The sequence below is a fragment of the Hemicordylus capensis genome, chromosome 2 (assembly GCF_027244095.1).
Source record: "Hemicordylus capensis ecotype Gifberg chromosome 2, rHemCap1.1.pri, whole genome shotgun sequence".
Taxonomy (NCBI): Eukaryota; Metazoa; Chordata; class Lepidosauria; order Squamata; family Cordylidae; genus Hemicordylus; species Hemicordylus capensis.
The window spans coordinates 428,823,666-428,838,292 of record NC_069658.1 but is presented as its reverse complement, the minus strand read 5'-3'; the positions used below and the strand labels follow the sequence as shown (position 1 = coordinate 428,838,292).

Here is a 14,627-nt window from a genome sequence, read left to right as displayed (position 1 = left end):
AATGCAGGACATACAATGTTATAGCAATAAATTGCAGTGATTAAATCCGAATCAAGGCATCCGAAATGCAAATGGCACCCTGCTGACAGCGTAGGGACTGCAGTGTCACAACACAGGAAGTGTGGAAGCAGACTTCACAGATATGCCGTGACCCCATTGCAGGGTCTAATCTGGAAAGCACCCAGGGGTGCTTGAACCATTCAACAGTGAAACAATCTCCCCTCACTCAGTGGTGGGCTCCCCCTCACTGGAGGTTTTCACACAGAGAGTCTGGACAGCTACCTGTCAGGAATGCTGTAGCAGTTTGCTGCTCTTGAGTAGGAAGTTGATGTAGAAGCCCTCCAAGATCTCTTCCAATTCTAAACAGCTCTGATTCTATGGTCTCTGCCCCCACCCCCAACCAAACCTGAAATGCATTCGCTGTCTCTTCTAAGGAAGATGTTCCAACTGCTTTCTCACCTTGTGAGAAAGAGCAAGAATGAGGATAAAAATGGAAGCCATTTGCTTTTTGCTCAGCACAGCAGGTTTATTAGAAACAGAGAATTCCCCAAACAGGATGGAAAATAAAATGCAAGCAGGAACATATACAGAAATAGTTTGGAAGACCATATGGGCAGCCAGCTGGAGGTAGAATGTCACTCTTAAGTTATGACATGATCAGAAGCAACCATTTAATGCCAGTTCAAATGTTCTGAAGACAATGTGCAACTTTTCAGCCTTATGGGAGTTTCTGGGCATCCTGATGTATATGTTATTAGGGATGTGCACAAACTGTGGTTCAAGCACATTTCAGGAGCAGGTCCTGGCAGCTTCCTGCTGGGGTGGCACACATTCCAAGAAACCCTGCGTGGCATCAGCGCATGTGCAGATGTCATTTGCATGGTCAAATGGTGCCTGCACATTTGCAGACACCATGTGCATGCTGATACCACATGGGACTTCTTGGGACATGCGCCGCCCCAGCAGGAAGCTGCATGGGGCGGCAGAGATCAGGTAAGGACCTGCTCTCTTTCTTAACGCTTCCGGGCCTCGCTCCCAAAATGTGCTTGAACCGCAGTTCATGCACATCCCTATATGATGTACACTCACAAGTATTGTGTCCTGAAGAAACAAGCTCTTGAACTAAAGTCAGGCTTTGCATTATTATCTTGGCATATCAGAAGGAATGAAAAGATTCAAGTTGGGAGCAGTACAGCCTTGATAACAGGTTAATTGAGACATTGCCATCTAACAGCAATAGGGTGAGAATTTCCAGTATCCACGGGCAGTGCAGCTGAGCTGAAGTCAGTGGAGCTAAGCCAATCTGCAACAAAGCCTGAGAATACACATGTGTACTTGAACAATCATCAGCAAAATGGGAATTTAGTACATTGTGAAAAACTATACGTAGTAGAGCCCATCAATTTAGTATTTCTGAACAAATCTCATGTTGGCAGCAGGTGGGGTCTATGTAATATGCATATATATATATATATATATATATATATATATATATATATATATATATATATCTTGCTGTTTAAAGGCAGGCACTGCTATCAGTAGGCAGAGGCACACTTTCTTGTCTTTCTTTTGTCATTCCTAGAATCTTCGTCCACAATAGCCAGTGGGAGCTACAAATTTGATATTGGAGCCCCTCGCGCTCCCACTGCTAAAACCCCGTGGCAGGGGGCATACATCTCCACAAGGTGGGCAAGCGCTGACACAGGGAGCACAATTCACTGCATCCCTACAAGGAGGCATGGCATCCACACACACATCTCTGGCTGGGCCACAGGTTGTCACTCGAGTCCCACAGGTTGTCACTGTCCTTCCTCCAGGCCCGCACACACCACGGGGTCCACTAACACATCGAGGGTCGGTGTCGCATACAACTGCACCCTGGCTTCTTCGCACAGCTGAGGGGGAAAGGAACAGATTGGTTATGTCAAACGAGAACGTGGGGGCGACCCAACTGCTCCCTCTTTATTTAATTCCAATGCACGCACTTCCTTGCTCTAAGGATTCAGAGCAGGTAGCACCACATAACACTAGCAACTGGTAGCCAAGTAGTTGGGCCGTTTAGAATGACTGCAGAATTCAGACATCCTTGCCCCTCCATAAATCCCTTCCCACCACCATCACAGTGCCCTAGTCTCTGTACGAGGCTTCCCCACAGTGCCCATCTCCTTCACCTCCTGTCTCCAGAGTTCTAGCATTCAGCTCTCTTTGCCCCACCTCCTAATCTTCCCTCCACATTAAGAGTCCTTTTGAAAGCAGCAACTTTTGTTTTCTGGTTTGTATAGGGCAGAAGATCCTCAGGATACTTACAGATGTTCACAGCACATTCTCCTTCACCCAACCTAATGAGGAAAAAAGATAAAATAGTTGACTAAATTCCCTGCTAACCGGGCAAAAAGGCACCTTTTAAAGCAGTAGTTCTCTTATATTTAGCAGGGGAAGAACAACTGTACCTATCAAACCGCAGAACAGCATCCCTCCGGTGGCTGTTGCTGGTGTCTTCTTTGAGTTTTTTTTTAAAAGATTGTAAGCCCTCTGGGGACAGGGAACCATTTTCTCATATATTTTTTTGCTATGTAAACCACTTTGAGAACTTCTTGTTGTTGAAAAGTGGTATTTAAGTATTTTTAAATAATGATAAACAAATATGTTCTTTGCTGTGAAATCATCATGATAGGTTCAATAGAACAGCCAATGACAAATCTCATCCTGACATTGGGCCGGAAGGGTCATTTCATTATGTATTTATAGTTGCATTTCATGCCACTTTGGAGCCACAGTGGCTGCCAAAAGGCTCACAATAATTTAAACAAAATACAATTAAAATCAAAACATCTCAGTTCAAAAATAGCAACTAAAATATGAACCTTAACAGACATCAGCCAGTTAATACCACTATCCAGAATGAAATCATGCATTATAAAAAGTCAACTAAAACAGGATTATGTGCAAGCCATCTGAAAATAATAAGGTAAGGGGCCAAAGAGGTCTCCTGTGGGAGCCCCAGTGCTTAGGTGCCACCACAAAGAAGGCATTGTCCTGTTTGCCCATTAATCTAAGGTGATATGGAACAGAGCCTTGAAACATCTCAGTGGGCAAGGAAAATCGTGTGGGAGTGCCAGTTCCTTTACATCTTGATTCCACCCATGTAGGGCAGGGCTGCACAGTTTTGGCCCTCTTGTTGATGCTGGCCTACAACTCCCACCATCCCTTACTTTGGACCACTGTGGCTGGGAATGTTAAGAGGCATAGTTGAAAAACAGCTGGAGGGCCCAAGTTGTGCAACAGCCCTGATATAGGATTTGGAATGTCAGAATGGATGCCGTCAATGCCTTTGAAGCCCAATAACCGCTCTCAGAGGCTCAATGCTGACTACAGCTGCCAGAGGCTGAAGAAAGCTACAATTCTTCCTGCCCAGCTGCCCCACTGCTCCCTTTGCCAGGGTGATGGAAGAATGCCTAAAACCTCGCGTCTGTAACTTTAGAAATAGGATTGCACACTTTTTAATTGTCCCAGCTCCTGTGGCAGCTTGATGTGTACCCACTTTGCAGGGGTAGGACTGCCACACAGAAAAGAGGAGAGGTCTCCTATACCTTTAAGAGATGCACAGAATTTCAGCAGGCTCACCTTGTCATACAGGGGAAAGAAAAGCTGTACCTGCTGACATTCTCTCATCATCTGCGCATCTATTAAAGGTACAGGAGACCTCTCCTCTTTTCTGTATGGAATCCCAAAACAAGGATAGCGGTAGGAAAACTTTACCTGCTAAATTTCTGCTTGGCCTACTACTTTATTTAGAAAAATCCGCAAGACTAAAAAGAATGTATTTGCTATCTTTTGCTTTCATCTCTATGGACACGTACATTAAAGAAGGCCTGAACAGCCTGTGACCCACCAAGACAAATGCATCCCACTAACCATATTTTGCGGTCTGCCAGGTATTTGATAAACCTGTGTGTTTGCAATCCCTGGCAGGCAGCAAAAACAGGAGATCTCAAAACAGCCCTTGGGTAGGCTGTCAAACGTGGCTGGTATGAGGTTCAGCTCTGCAGACCTGCACCAGAGTGTGTTAAGTTGGTTGATGACCACTCTTGCCTATGGCTCTCACCTGCATTCTTCTCCTTCCAGCAGCTTCCTGTAGGTGGTGATCTCAATATCCAGGGCCATCTTGACATTCATCAGCTCCTGGTACTCCCGCAGCTGGCAGGCCATATCCTGCTTGGCCTTGTGCAGAGCATCCTCCAGCTCAGTCAACTTGCATTTGGCATCTTTCACGGCTATCTCCCCACGCTCTTCAGCTGCAGCAATCTCTTCGTCCAATTTGCAACGCTGTAATGGCAGGGCATGGTGTCTGAATAGCACAGAATCTCCTCCACTTCTCCTCCTCTGCTTCCGTTCAAGCTCTGAAGAACTGGACTACTAATATATCGGCATAACCCAGCCACTTCCGTGTTCTGAGAGATTCCATGAACTCACCAAGTGGTGGCTTAATTATTCGTCCAGACATGCTTTGCCACTCTGTAATCATTCACCGTCAAAACAAGCTGTTTGAGGGATGGCCACAAAGAGGCACTTCACACGACACGTGCGAAGCGCCAGGAGGCTTAGCCCGCTCTCCCCACACACGAGCAGCCTCCAAGCCCTGGGGGGCCGGATTGGCCACCCACACGACTGCCGGCTCTGTCACAGAGCTGTTGGGGGCTGTGGGGATCGGGGGCCTCCTGGCCCCTGGAAGATCCAGGATGCCCCACACAGAGCATTCTGGAGAGGCCCCTGAGCCCCGCCTACCGGTCGGGGGTCTACTTGTGGCTGCAGAGGCACACGAGCAAAAACATGACGTTAAAGGAGCACTTGCTCTGTTAACCTCTGTTAAGGGGAGGGAGAATTCCGCGGGCTAGCCAACTTGGAACCACCGGGCTCGCCTGCAAGCCCGGTGGTCCCCACGATCAGTAGAAAGCGGGCTAGGTTCCTTCAGCCCGCTTTCTACTGAGTGTGGGAATAGCTGCTATAAGTCCTATTGTGTAGATCGGGGAACTGAGTCTGAAAGCAGGAGGTCGTTTTGAGCCAGACCTCTGCTAATGGGGCAAAGAGGCATCCCTTAAAGTGGCGCTTCTCTTTATAGTTAGCAGGCAGAGAGCCACTGTCCCTATCCATCCCCAGCACAGCATCCCTTCAGTGGCTGTTACTGGTGTTGGCCTTACGATTCTTTTTAGATTGTAAGCATTTTGGGGACAGGGGCCATCTTTACTTATTATTTATATTCTAGGTCAGGCATCCCCAAACTGCGGCCCTCCAGATGTTGCTGAACTACAACTTCCAGCATACCCAGCCACAAAAAAATATGTCTAGGGATGCTGGGAGTTGTAGTTCAGCAACATCTGGAGGGCCGCAGTTTGGGGATGCCTGTTCTAGGTAAACCACTTTGAAAACTTTTGTTGACGATTCAGAGTAGATGGTAGCAGTAGTAGAGCACTGAAAAGCAGGGCTGTCCTTAGAGAGCCCTGGCAGGGTGCAAGGCCCGGGGCAAATCAGCCAGTGCGGGGCCCACTTCCAGTTTATTCGAATGGGGGTTAAAAGAGCAGAGCCCGGGGCAGTTGCCCTGCTTGCCATGCCCTAAGGATAGCCCTGCTGAAAAGAGCCTCCCTTTGGTGATCAGCCTCTCATCCTGGCAGCATTATTTACAGGCACTTGCCCACAATCATGTGGCAATACTTGCAAACTTTGTAAGCAGGAAAGGGCTGCCTAGCACAAGGAGGGCATTTTTAGTGGCATCCCCATGGCTACTGCAATATATGTCCTCAGCTAAGATTTGGCATTGGATCCATGGCTAAGTTTGGATCCAGGCCTGCTAATTACAAGTGCAATTAATTAGTCTTCCTTGCTCTCACCGACTGAGGGGGGGAAATACTTTTCTGTATTATTATTTTTTAAATCACACTCATCCCAACTGAGATGTCATCAGAAATTGCTTTCAAGAATATGACTGTAGCCTTAGGGACTAGAAACCTCTCTTTTTTAAAAAGCATATTTTTTCAGGATGCTGAACTCCATGCCCAATAGTGCTGCTGTGATCATGAAGTAGCAGGACTTCACTGAATTAACTAGCAGGACTTCACTAGAATTAAGTAGAATTAAGAATTAGGCTTCATTGAATTAAGCAGGACTTCACTAGAATTAACTGGAAGCCCTGGCCTATACTACCTAAATAAAGCAAAATAATTTCTAGGTACAAGTATCCACAAGCTGCAATTCTGATACATCCCCCACTCCCCGCTGCGATGTGTACTCATTGGTTCTAAGGTCAACATTGTCTCTTCTCACCTGGGCTTTCACGTTTGAAACGTCTGCCTCCAGCCTATGAACTGCTCTGGTCAGCTCAGTAAGTTCTTCCTTGACGCAACGCAGGTTGTCACAGTGTTTGGCAGCGGTTGTTTTCAATTCTTGATACTAGGGCAAAAGAGAAGACAAGGCTGCTGGAACCACTGGAGACTGTGTCACAGAGATCATTCAACCACTCCCCCGTCCTCTCTTTTCAAAAGCCTGCTGGCCATGTACCACTATCTACTTTCTCAAGCAGCCTCCAATAGAGAGGAATAGGAGCACAGAAGAAGACCAAAGGGCACAATCCAATACACTGAAGGAGAGGCGTAGGCAAAAGAGCACACCCATTGGGAGGTGCTGTAGGGTCAGTGGCAGACCACATGCTAAGCATGCAGAAGGTCCGAGATTCAGTCCCTGGCATCTACAGGTAGAGTGGGGAAAGACCCCGTCACAACTTTTGGAAAGCTGCTGCCAGGCACTGTCAACAATATAGAACTAGATGGACCAATAATCTGACTCACTATGAGGCAGCTTCCTGTGTTTCTCTCAGGACAAACAGCTTTAGCAAAGAGAGATGCCCAGGGAGAAGGCAGGTATACAGCACCCCTTTGACATCCACCACTCTTGAGAGCAGAGAGGATCACTTTCTGCTGATTGCTTTCCACACCTCCAACAAAGCCATCTTATCAACATTTGTCCCTTCGTTTTCTCTTGCTTCCCATCTCCAGGAACATTTGGTGTTGCTGCAGTGCTCTGCCGGGTTTTTCTAAGTTCCAATGCCCATTGGATTCTTCTTGGAATCAGGATGACTTGTCAGCTGTTTCCCACTTCTTTGTAGTACTTTGGTGGCTCCACTCACAGGTGTGGCAATCTCCATCACAAAACAAGCAAAACAAAGGGCTAACTCCTCTGACTCATAAAGTGTGCTTGCTTGGTATCGCAACCTCAGAATTTACCTGACACTGGCACCAAGCTTCAGCCTCAGCCCGGCTTCTGGATGCAATGTCTTCATACCGGCACCGGAATTCCTCAATTACACTGTCCATATTCAGACCTCGGCTATTGTCCATCTGCACTGTCACGCAGGTATCTGAAATGCAAGACTGCAGCTCATGGATTTCCTGCAAGAAGAATACAACACACATGTTTACTTCAAAAACTGTTTTGTTCCCTTTTGTATAATCAAACTCACTCTAATTTGGTTCTCTGAGGAGATAGATATGCACTTCAGGTATGCATTTCTCAGATGTTTTGCAGTCAAGGTAGGACTGACCTTGATGGATTGTGGAGAAAATTCAGCTGCCATTCAGCTTCTGGAAGAATGTCCAGAGGAATGTAGCAGTTTGTTTTCTGATAAGAGTTGCAGGTAGCCTATTGTATTAGAGGTCCATCACCCATACTTGCTTTCTGTTATGTTATGGGCACAATTTAAGGTGCTGAAATTCTGACTAAACAATACCTTAATAGTTTGAGCTCAATTTAATCTAAAAGACCATCTCATCTGAACCCCATGATAATCCCTAATCAATCATTCATCAATTACATTTTATGCCACCCTCCTTCCTACTGTGCATGTGCTTAATCTCCCAAATCCTCTTACTATACACTAATTTATACATACACACCATATTGTAGTTGTCAGTATTGCTTTCCAGTGGGTGTGGAGTCGATTCCACATAGCTGCCAAAATGTTTGAATTTGCTTTAGCTGGCTGAATTGTGGGCTGATTTGCAGTAGCAGTGGTGCAACAACATGAACTTTACCTCAAAATCCAATCCAAACAAAGCCAATTTAAACTGTCCCCTAGCCACATGGCGTTCCAACCTCATGGAAGTCCAATAATCAGAGCTTCTTTTTGCCTGAGATGTCAGTTGCATCTCTGACCTCTCTGATTATAATCTGTTCCTAAACATTTTCTTAGGTGTTGAAATGTTTCCTTCACAAACCACCTCTTCTCTAGATGAATTTGCCTTTTGGGTTGTAGTCTATATGGAAGAGCTCCTTACCTCTTCAAAAGTACCTCTGTAAAAACAGATGTCTTGCATCAAAGCCTCCACTTTGGCTTCTTTTTCTGATTTGTCCATGAACACACAATCCACATCCTACAAGAATATGACATTGAAATGAGGAGATGTTGACAAGTTACATTAAGAAATAATGACACTCAACAAGTTATCTGTCATGATTTGGGGATGGGAAGAAACCAAAGACCATAAAAGTCAAGAAATTGTTTCTTAGAAGCGTTCCCACTTGCCTTTTTAATGGTCACGTATTCATTTTCAGCACATGTTCGTCGGTGGCACTCTTCTTCGAACCTGTAAGACAAGAGATGCCATTTTTCTCCATGTTTGAATTCATTTACACTATTCTGTGGGTCATATAGCTTGTTTGACTATGCTTTTTTAAAAAGAGTTTTAATTAAAGCTTTGCAACAACATTAAAAATTAGACTAACAGATCCTAGATCTAGAAAGCATACGGTGGATGAAATAATTCACCACTGTTTCCTAAAATAGTAAATCATAGGACTAAAACAACCTTAACTAGTGCTTGTTTAACCTCTTTAAAAAAGGGAAAGGTTGTGCCTGCTACTGTCAATTCAGTAGCTCATTTAGCTCAGTAATCTCAACCTTGGCTGTCAACAATATAACCTGGATGCTTCAAGTAAAGATTTTTTAAAAAGTAATCTATACAAGAGGCTTGAACGAAAGTGACTCTGGGCTGAACTTGAGGTTCCATGCATGCAAAGGGTGCTTCCTGCTATGGAGATGTCACTCCTCCCTTTGAACAGAGACACCTGGAGAGATACAGCTTTCCTATTTTTCTGTCTAAAGTCAGAATGTTGAACTGGTCTGAGACAGGAAGACAGGAAAGATGTATATTTCTTATCTTCTGGACTTCCTGCTATCTTCTTTCCTATCTTCCTTATCTCCTGAAGCTAAGTAACTTGAAATTTAAATGTTGGTTTTAACTGAGATTTGCTTTTAGTTATCGCTTGTATATTTTTATAGTGTATTGGCCTTACTGGCTTTGTTAGCTGTCCCAAGCAGTACTGTGCTGGGGTCTGGTATAGATATATAAATGAATGAATGTATTTATGTTTCTGGACCTTCTATAGTGTCTATACTCCAGCTTCCTTGGAAAATGATAATTTTTAAGCACTGTGTTTCACAGAAGAATTGCTCTGTCTTGTGCAGTGCCAGCCCATGATGTCTGGCTATCTGAAGCAGAGCCCCAAATGACACCAAAATGATTTTTGCAGGTAGCAAAATCAGAAAGTTAATCAAGCCCCTGATACACAACAAGAGATCTGTTCTTGTGGTAGCAAGCATGGCATGTCCCCTTTGCTAAGCAGGGTCTGCCCTGGTTGCATATGCATGGGAGACTACATTTGAGCACTGATGTTCTGGAGCCGATCTGGAAAGAGCATCTGAGGTTCCAAGTTCCCTCCTTGGCATCTCCAAGATAGGATTGGGAGAGATTCCTGCCTGCAAGCTTGGAGAAGCTGTGGTCAGTCTGTGTAGACAATACTGAGCTAGATGGACCAATGGTCTGATTTGGTGTAAGGCCCTATGTTCCTAAACATGGTTGGTAGCTGCATTTGACTTGATAGGTCATGCATTGTATGGATTTAGATTGAATCTATACAATGTATCCTTCTAGTGTAGGCCAGTTTCACACTCACTTTTTCTTGTTACATTCCAGAGTGTCTCTCCAGTTTTTCATTTCTGCCTGCAGCTGCGCTTTCTCACATTCCAGGTGCTCCAGCTGCTTCTTCAGGTTAGCAATATATTCTTTGAACATGGGCTCCATGTTACTTTTGCAACATTTCCTCTCTTGCAAGAAGTTCCACTTGGTCTTCAGCAGCAGATTCTGCTGCTCCAAAAATCGGACCTGTCAACCAAAAGAAATACACCCCACCCCCCAAAGATATTATTGTCAGGGGTTAATCATTTCATGCTGGAACAAATCCCAAAATCAAAAGAAAATTAAGACAAGGGCTGACATCCAGATTAACACTGTGCTAGTGCAACAAACAAAAATGAACCGAAAGATACAAAGATGCATGGTCATGTATCTTAGTGGATGCTCAAAGCTACTCAATGGCCAAATTGAGACTCCTGGCCTCCTCTCTGCAGTATGCAAGACTGCAAAGAGGAGGGGGAACTCGCTGCTGGGCTTCCTCCTTTGTTTAATGGACAGCCATGGTAGCCAATCAGGATGGAGAGAGGGAGAAGCTTCCTTCCCTCAACTCTTGTCCCAGGGAAGGCTGCCTCCATTACTGAATTCAGACATAATGGAGGCAGCCGCAAATTAGAGGCCAAGTAGCAAACTTCTCTTAAAACCAAGGGATCAAATTGGAGTTTGGTGAGTGAGCCGTCGGTTTGAGTTAGGGTCCAAACTACGGTTTCCTGCATTTGGACATTCAGGTTTACGGACTTCTGGCTGCTCTGCTTCTAGTTCCCCATTATGTCAAAATCCGGTCAATATCTTGTGCTCTCCATTTGCACACAAAAACGACAGAAGATACTTTGCATTATTTGTGGAACATATGTGGACTGAGGAAAAGGTTTCACAGCAGGAAGTGCACCACAATCACTCCCTGTGCAATCACTCCCAGTTGTACTAGCAGAACATTAACAAATATTAAACATTAATTAGTAAACAACATGTTTGTCCGAGTGGGTCAAGAAGCACACTTAAGTGCTATAGATTTCAATGGGACTTTCACAGGCTTGAGGATTTGTATATTCATCATATCATCAGAACTAGAACTCTACCCTGCTACTCTTAGAAAATCCCCCCAAAGTACCAGATCTTAACTGTGAAAATGAATAGAGTTGCCAACCTTCTAAGACTGGCTTGGAGTTTCCAGAAATCAACACCAATCCCCAGATGACTACTGAAAACAAGTCTGAAGAATTTAATGATCCAACATTATGAAAAATATTGGCAGGCGTGGGGGTGGGGTGGGAATATCCAGGAAAAGCTTCAGTCAGATTTGGCAATTCTAACTGTGAATTTGAATAATGGAGTACAGAATAAGTCACTTCACATGTCTATAAGTCACTGGTGTGAAATGGTCTGGTGTGTGCTAATGTTCTCACATATTTATTCAACATCTTTCTACCTTTTGCTCCAGAGAAACTGAGGACAATGACAGAAAAGAGCTATCTATAGCAAAGGACATACAAAACTCAATTATCCCCAAACCTTTCAGTGAATCATATTCACTATACATCTCCCATTTCGCCCCACAAAAATGAAACTGTATGTAAATACTGATCCTGTTTACCCAAGCATTATTTGAATGTGCGGCAGGCCACTGGAATATGTACAGTTGTATTTTATTACTAGTATGAAGATACTGGGACCCTGGTCAGCGACTAGATTTTGTTTTCTGAAGATCCATGTTAAGACTAGAGTTAGGATGCCTGACTCAAGCACACCTCTCGTGGTGCACTATGCTCATGTTGTTCAGAGCTGCTGTTCATTGCATGGCAATCTCCCACATGACTGGTCCTACCACCCATGGCACATTCCCCTGACATCCAATGCCCTCAACCCCTGTCTTTGGATCTTTTGTACACAATGCACTCCACACCGGTTTCCCGCCATCTTCCTTCCTGGCTTCCTGGGTTTGTTCCTTCCTTCAAAAATGTATATTTTGCCTTTTTCTGCAGACTCATACTGGCAAACAAAAATGGCAAGACTACAACAATAAAAGCACACTAAAAGCAAAATAGCAACAGTAATTTTTAAAATAATGAAAAGAACATAAGGCAGCAAAAAACCAGAAAGGGAGAAACCAATAAAAAGCAGCCCAATAATCACTGGCAGTTTCTGAAAGGCATCCAAATGCAGCTACGCTTGATCAAAAGAGTTAAGCCTGATCCTGTCTCAAGTGGCAGCAGATTTTCATAGGGCCAGCCCAACTCACCTTGTCAATGAAGCAGGCAAATTTGCTGTTGAGGCACTGGAGTTCATTCTTCTCTTGACACTTTGCTGCTTGGGCTGTGGCGTCAATCCCCAGGTTAAGTGGTTGCAGCAAGGATTCATTGCAAGTCACAGGGGTGATGCAAGGTGAGCAGACCCCAGAACGCCTGAAACCGTAACCACATCCTGTGCCACCATAACCATATCCAGCGCCAACACCCCGGTAGCCATATCCACATCTTGGAGGCAGACAACCATTGACGGCGACTCTGGGGCCACAAGAGTTGGCACCCACCAGGCTCCTGCTACTAAAGCAGCCAGCTCCTCCATAACCGACACCAATGAACTTAGTGGAGCAGGAAGTGCTGACCCGGGATGCATTCCCCATGGGTGGTAGGACAGCTGAACAAGAGCTGAAATCTCTAGGGCCACATGCAGGGTTTGAGCGGCAAGACATGGTTTGTGGGAGAGCAGGAACTGAAAGGGGGGAAAGCAAAACAGCAGAGTGGAAGAGGAAAAGACGTTGTGGTTAACTGTGGAGAACCTAGCCCTTTATATCTGTTTTCCACAGCTGGGCTTGGCCAGCATAAAAATGGTGGCCAAAGCAACTTTCTTGGCTTTATGAGCTTGGTATGTTTGGAGAATCAACTCCTCATGTATGGTGCGCTGCTGCTTACTTCACAGTTCAGTGGTCGATGCTTACCTGGCACTTAGAAAAATTCCAGGGATTTCACAAAGCCATTGTTTACCGCACCTACAATGCCATATTAAAGTGTGTTTATTCCACCCTCCCTTTTTTATACATGGAGGAAACAAGACTTGTAATTAACGTGGATCTGTAGAAGTCAGGATCTGGCTCGCTTTCCCTTCCTGGCCATGCCGGCAACTGGCTGCATGACCTTCCTTTATCTACGTTTATAGACCACTTAGTGAAGATAATGATACACCCCCTTCTTCTCCAGAAATGTTGGAGGCTTAATTATCACATCTGATGTCTCCAGATGAAAGGTGCCTTTGATGTAGCAAAGTCGTTGCTGTATGAAATAATGGGATCTTTCGCAAAATCTCTGGCCTGCTGAGGAAGCAGCTCTCTGCAGAGCAGAAATATTAGAGCAGTCATGGACACAAAATTCACATTCACTACTTAAAACAATGGCAGCCAGCCCAGGAGCCCTATCCATACATGATGTTAAACACAGGTATGGCAGTACATTTCCTAGCTGTACCCTGTATTTGAGAGAGTCTGTACCCAGGTTCACATTTAAAATGAACACATGTACAGTCATCAACACAGTATGTGCACATCTGAATGTATATACAGTGTAATGTCTGAATAGGACCATGGTGGACTTCCATGGGGGTCACTCTCAGCAGAAGCCATACCCACTGCTGTCTCCAGGGGCAGAATTTGTCCTTACCATAGTATTGTTCCTAACTTGGCTTTTCCCGATAGGAGTGAAGGGCAGCTTTTCACTTGCACAGCCAAAAGTAAAGGTAGGTTCTCAACATGGTTGGAATGGGATGCCACACATGTAACTACATGAACCCCATTCTTTTGGCTAAGTAGGTTTTGCCCATTCACCAACAATGTTGCTGACTGCAGCCTTGTTATTTTGACATTGAGGACTGAGCCACACCTATTTGCCTAGACATACCTTGGTCACCCTACAGCATGATGAAATATTGCCTACCAGCTTTTATCACTCTCTCTGTTGGCAAAGAGGGTATTGAGTTTGCAGGTGTACTTGGAACCAAAACAAGGTGGAGGGACAAGGGCAGATAGGACAGAGAGATTCTGTTGAAAGTGGTGACCCTCACCTATGGGGGTTGGAACAACTTGCTGCCACCCTCAACCCCATAAAGAGGTGAGTGGGTACTGAAGGCTGTGTAGTTGTGCTGTACTCATGCTGCCAACAAGACTTGGCCATGGAGAGAAGCATACAGGCTCAGGCCTTCAATCAGCTAGGTTTGGCATCCAGACTGAAGGGTAGCAAGATGGCTGCCACTTGCTTCTCTTCACCCTGGAGCCTAAAGGAGCTGTGGTGTGTATATCCCCCAACCTCAGTTCCCCCACAAGGGTCTATGTTGCAAGGATAAACCAGCCCATGATGTTCTGCATTTCAAACAAGGAGAGAGAGAGAGAGAGAGAGAGAGAGAGAGAGAGAGAGAGAGAGAGAGAGAGACAGCCTGATTGGCTGCTGTTCCAGCATCATTTCCCCACTTTGTTGGGGCTTCTCTTTCATTCAATCAGAATGAAACCCCCAGTCAATCAGAATCGTGTAAAGAACATGAAGATGTTACAATGCTCTTCAGCCAATCAGATCTGAAAGTGTGACAGACTGGGCAAATGAAGCTGATAGTTAGTAAGGG

The 14,627-nt window shown here is 45.0% G+C and overlaps 1 protein-coding gene across 1 annotated transcript; it reads right to left on the bottom strand.

Moving 5' to 3' along the window:
- Positions 1–1,581: 1,581 nt before the first annotated feature.
- On the bottom strand, positions 1,582–12,714 carry LOC128344053 (keratin, type II cuticular Hb5-like). Its single transcript, XM_053293485.1, has 9 exons — positions 12,262–12,714; positions 10,006–10,214; positions 8,576–8,636; positions 8,328–8,423; positions 7,278–7,442; positions 6,322–6,447; positions 4,109–4,329; positions 2,311–2,342; positions 1,582–1,898 (listed from the first exon to the last, which is right to left on the bottom strand). The coding sequence occupies exons 1-9, from the start codon at positions 12,712–12,714 to the stop codon at positions 1,582–1,584; spliced, it is 1,680 nt and encodes a 559-aa protein (XP_053149460.1).
- Between the last annotated feature and the right edge of the window lie 1,913 nt (positions 12,715–14,627).

Excerpts from the sequence above, each read along its gene's own strand:
- LOC128344053 (XM_053293485.1), bottom strand. The coding sequence starts at position 12,714 with ATGTCTTGCCGCTCAAACCCTGCATGTGGCCCTAGAGATTTCAGCTCT. Across the intron at positions 6,448-7,277 it reads AAGCTTGGTGCCAGTGTCAG|TATCAAGAATTGAAAACAAC; the intron begins GTAAATTCTGAG and ends CTTTTGCCCTAG. Across the intron at positions 1,899-2,310 it reads AGAATGTGCTGTGAACATCT|CTGTGCGAAGAAGCCAGGGT; the intron begins GTAAGTATCCTG and ends TTTCCCCCTCAG.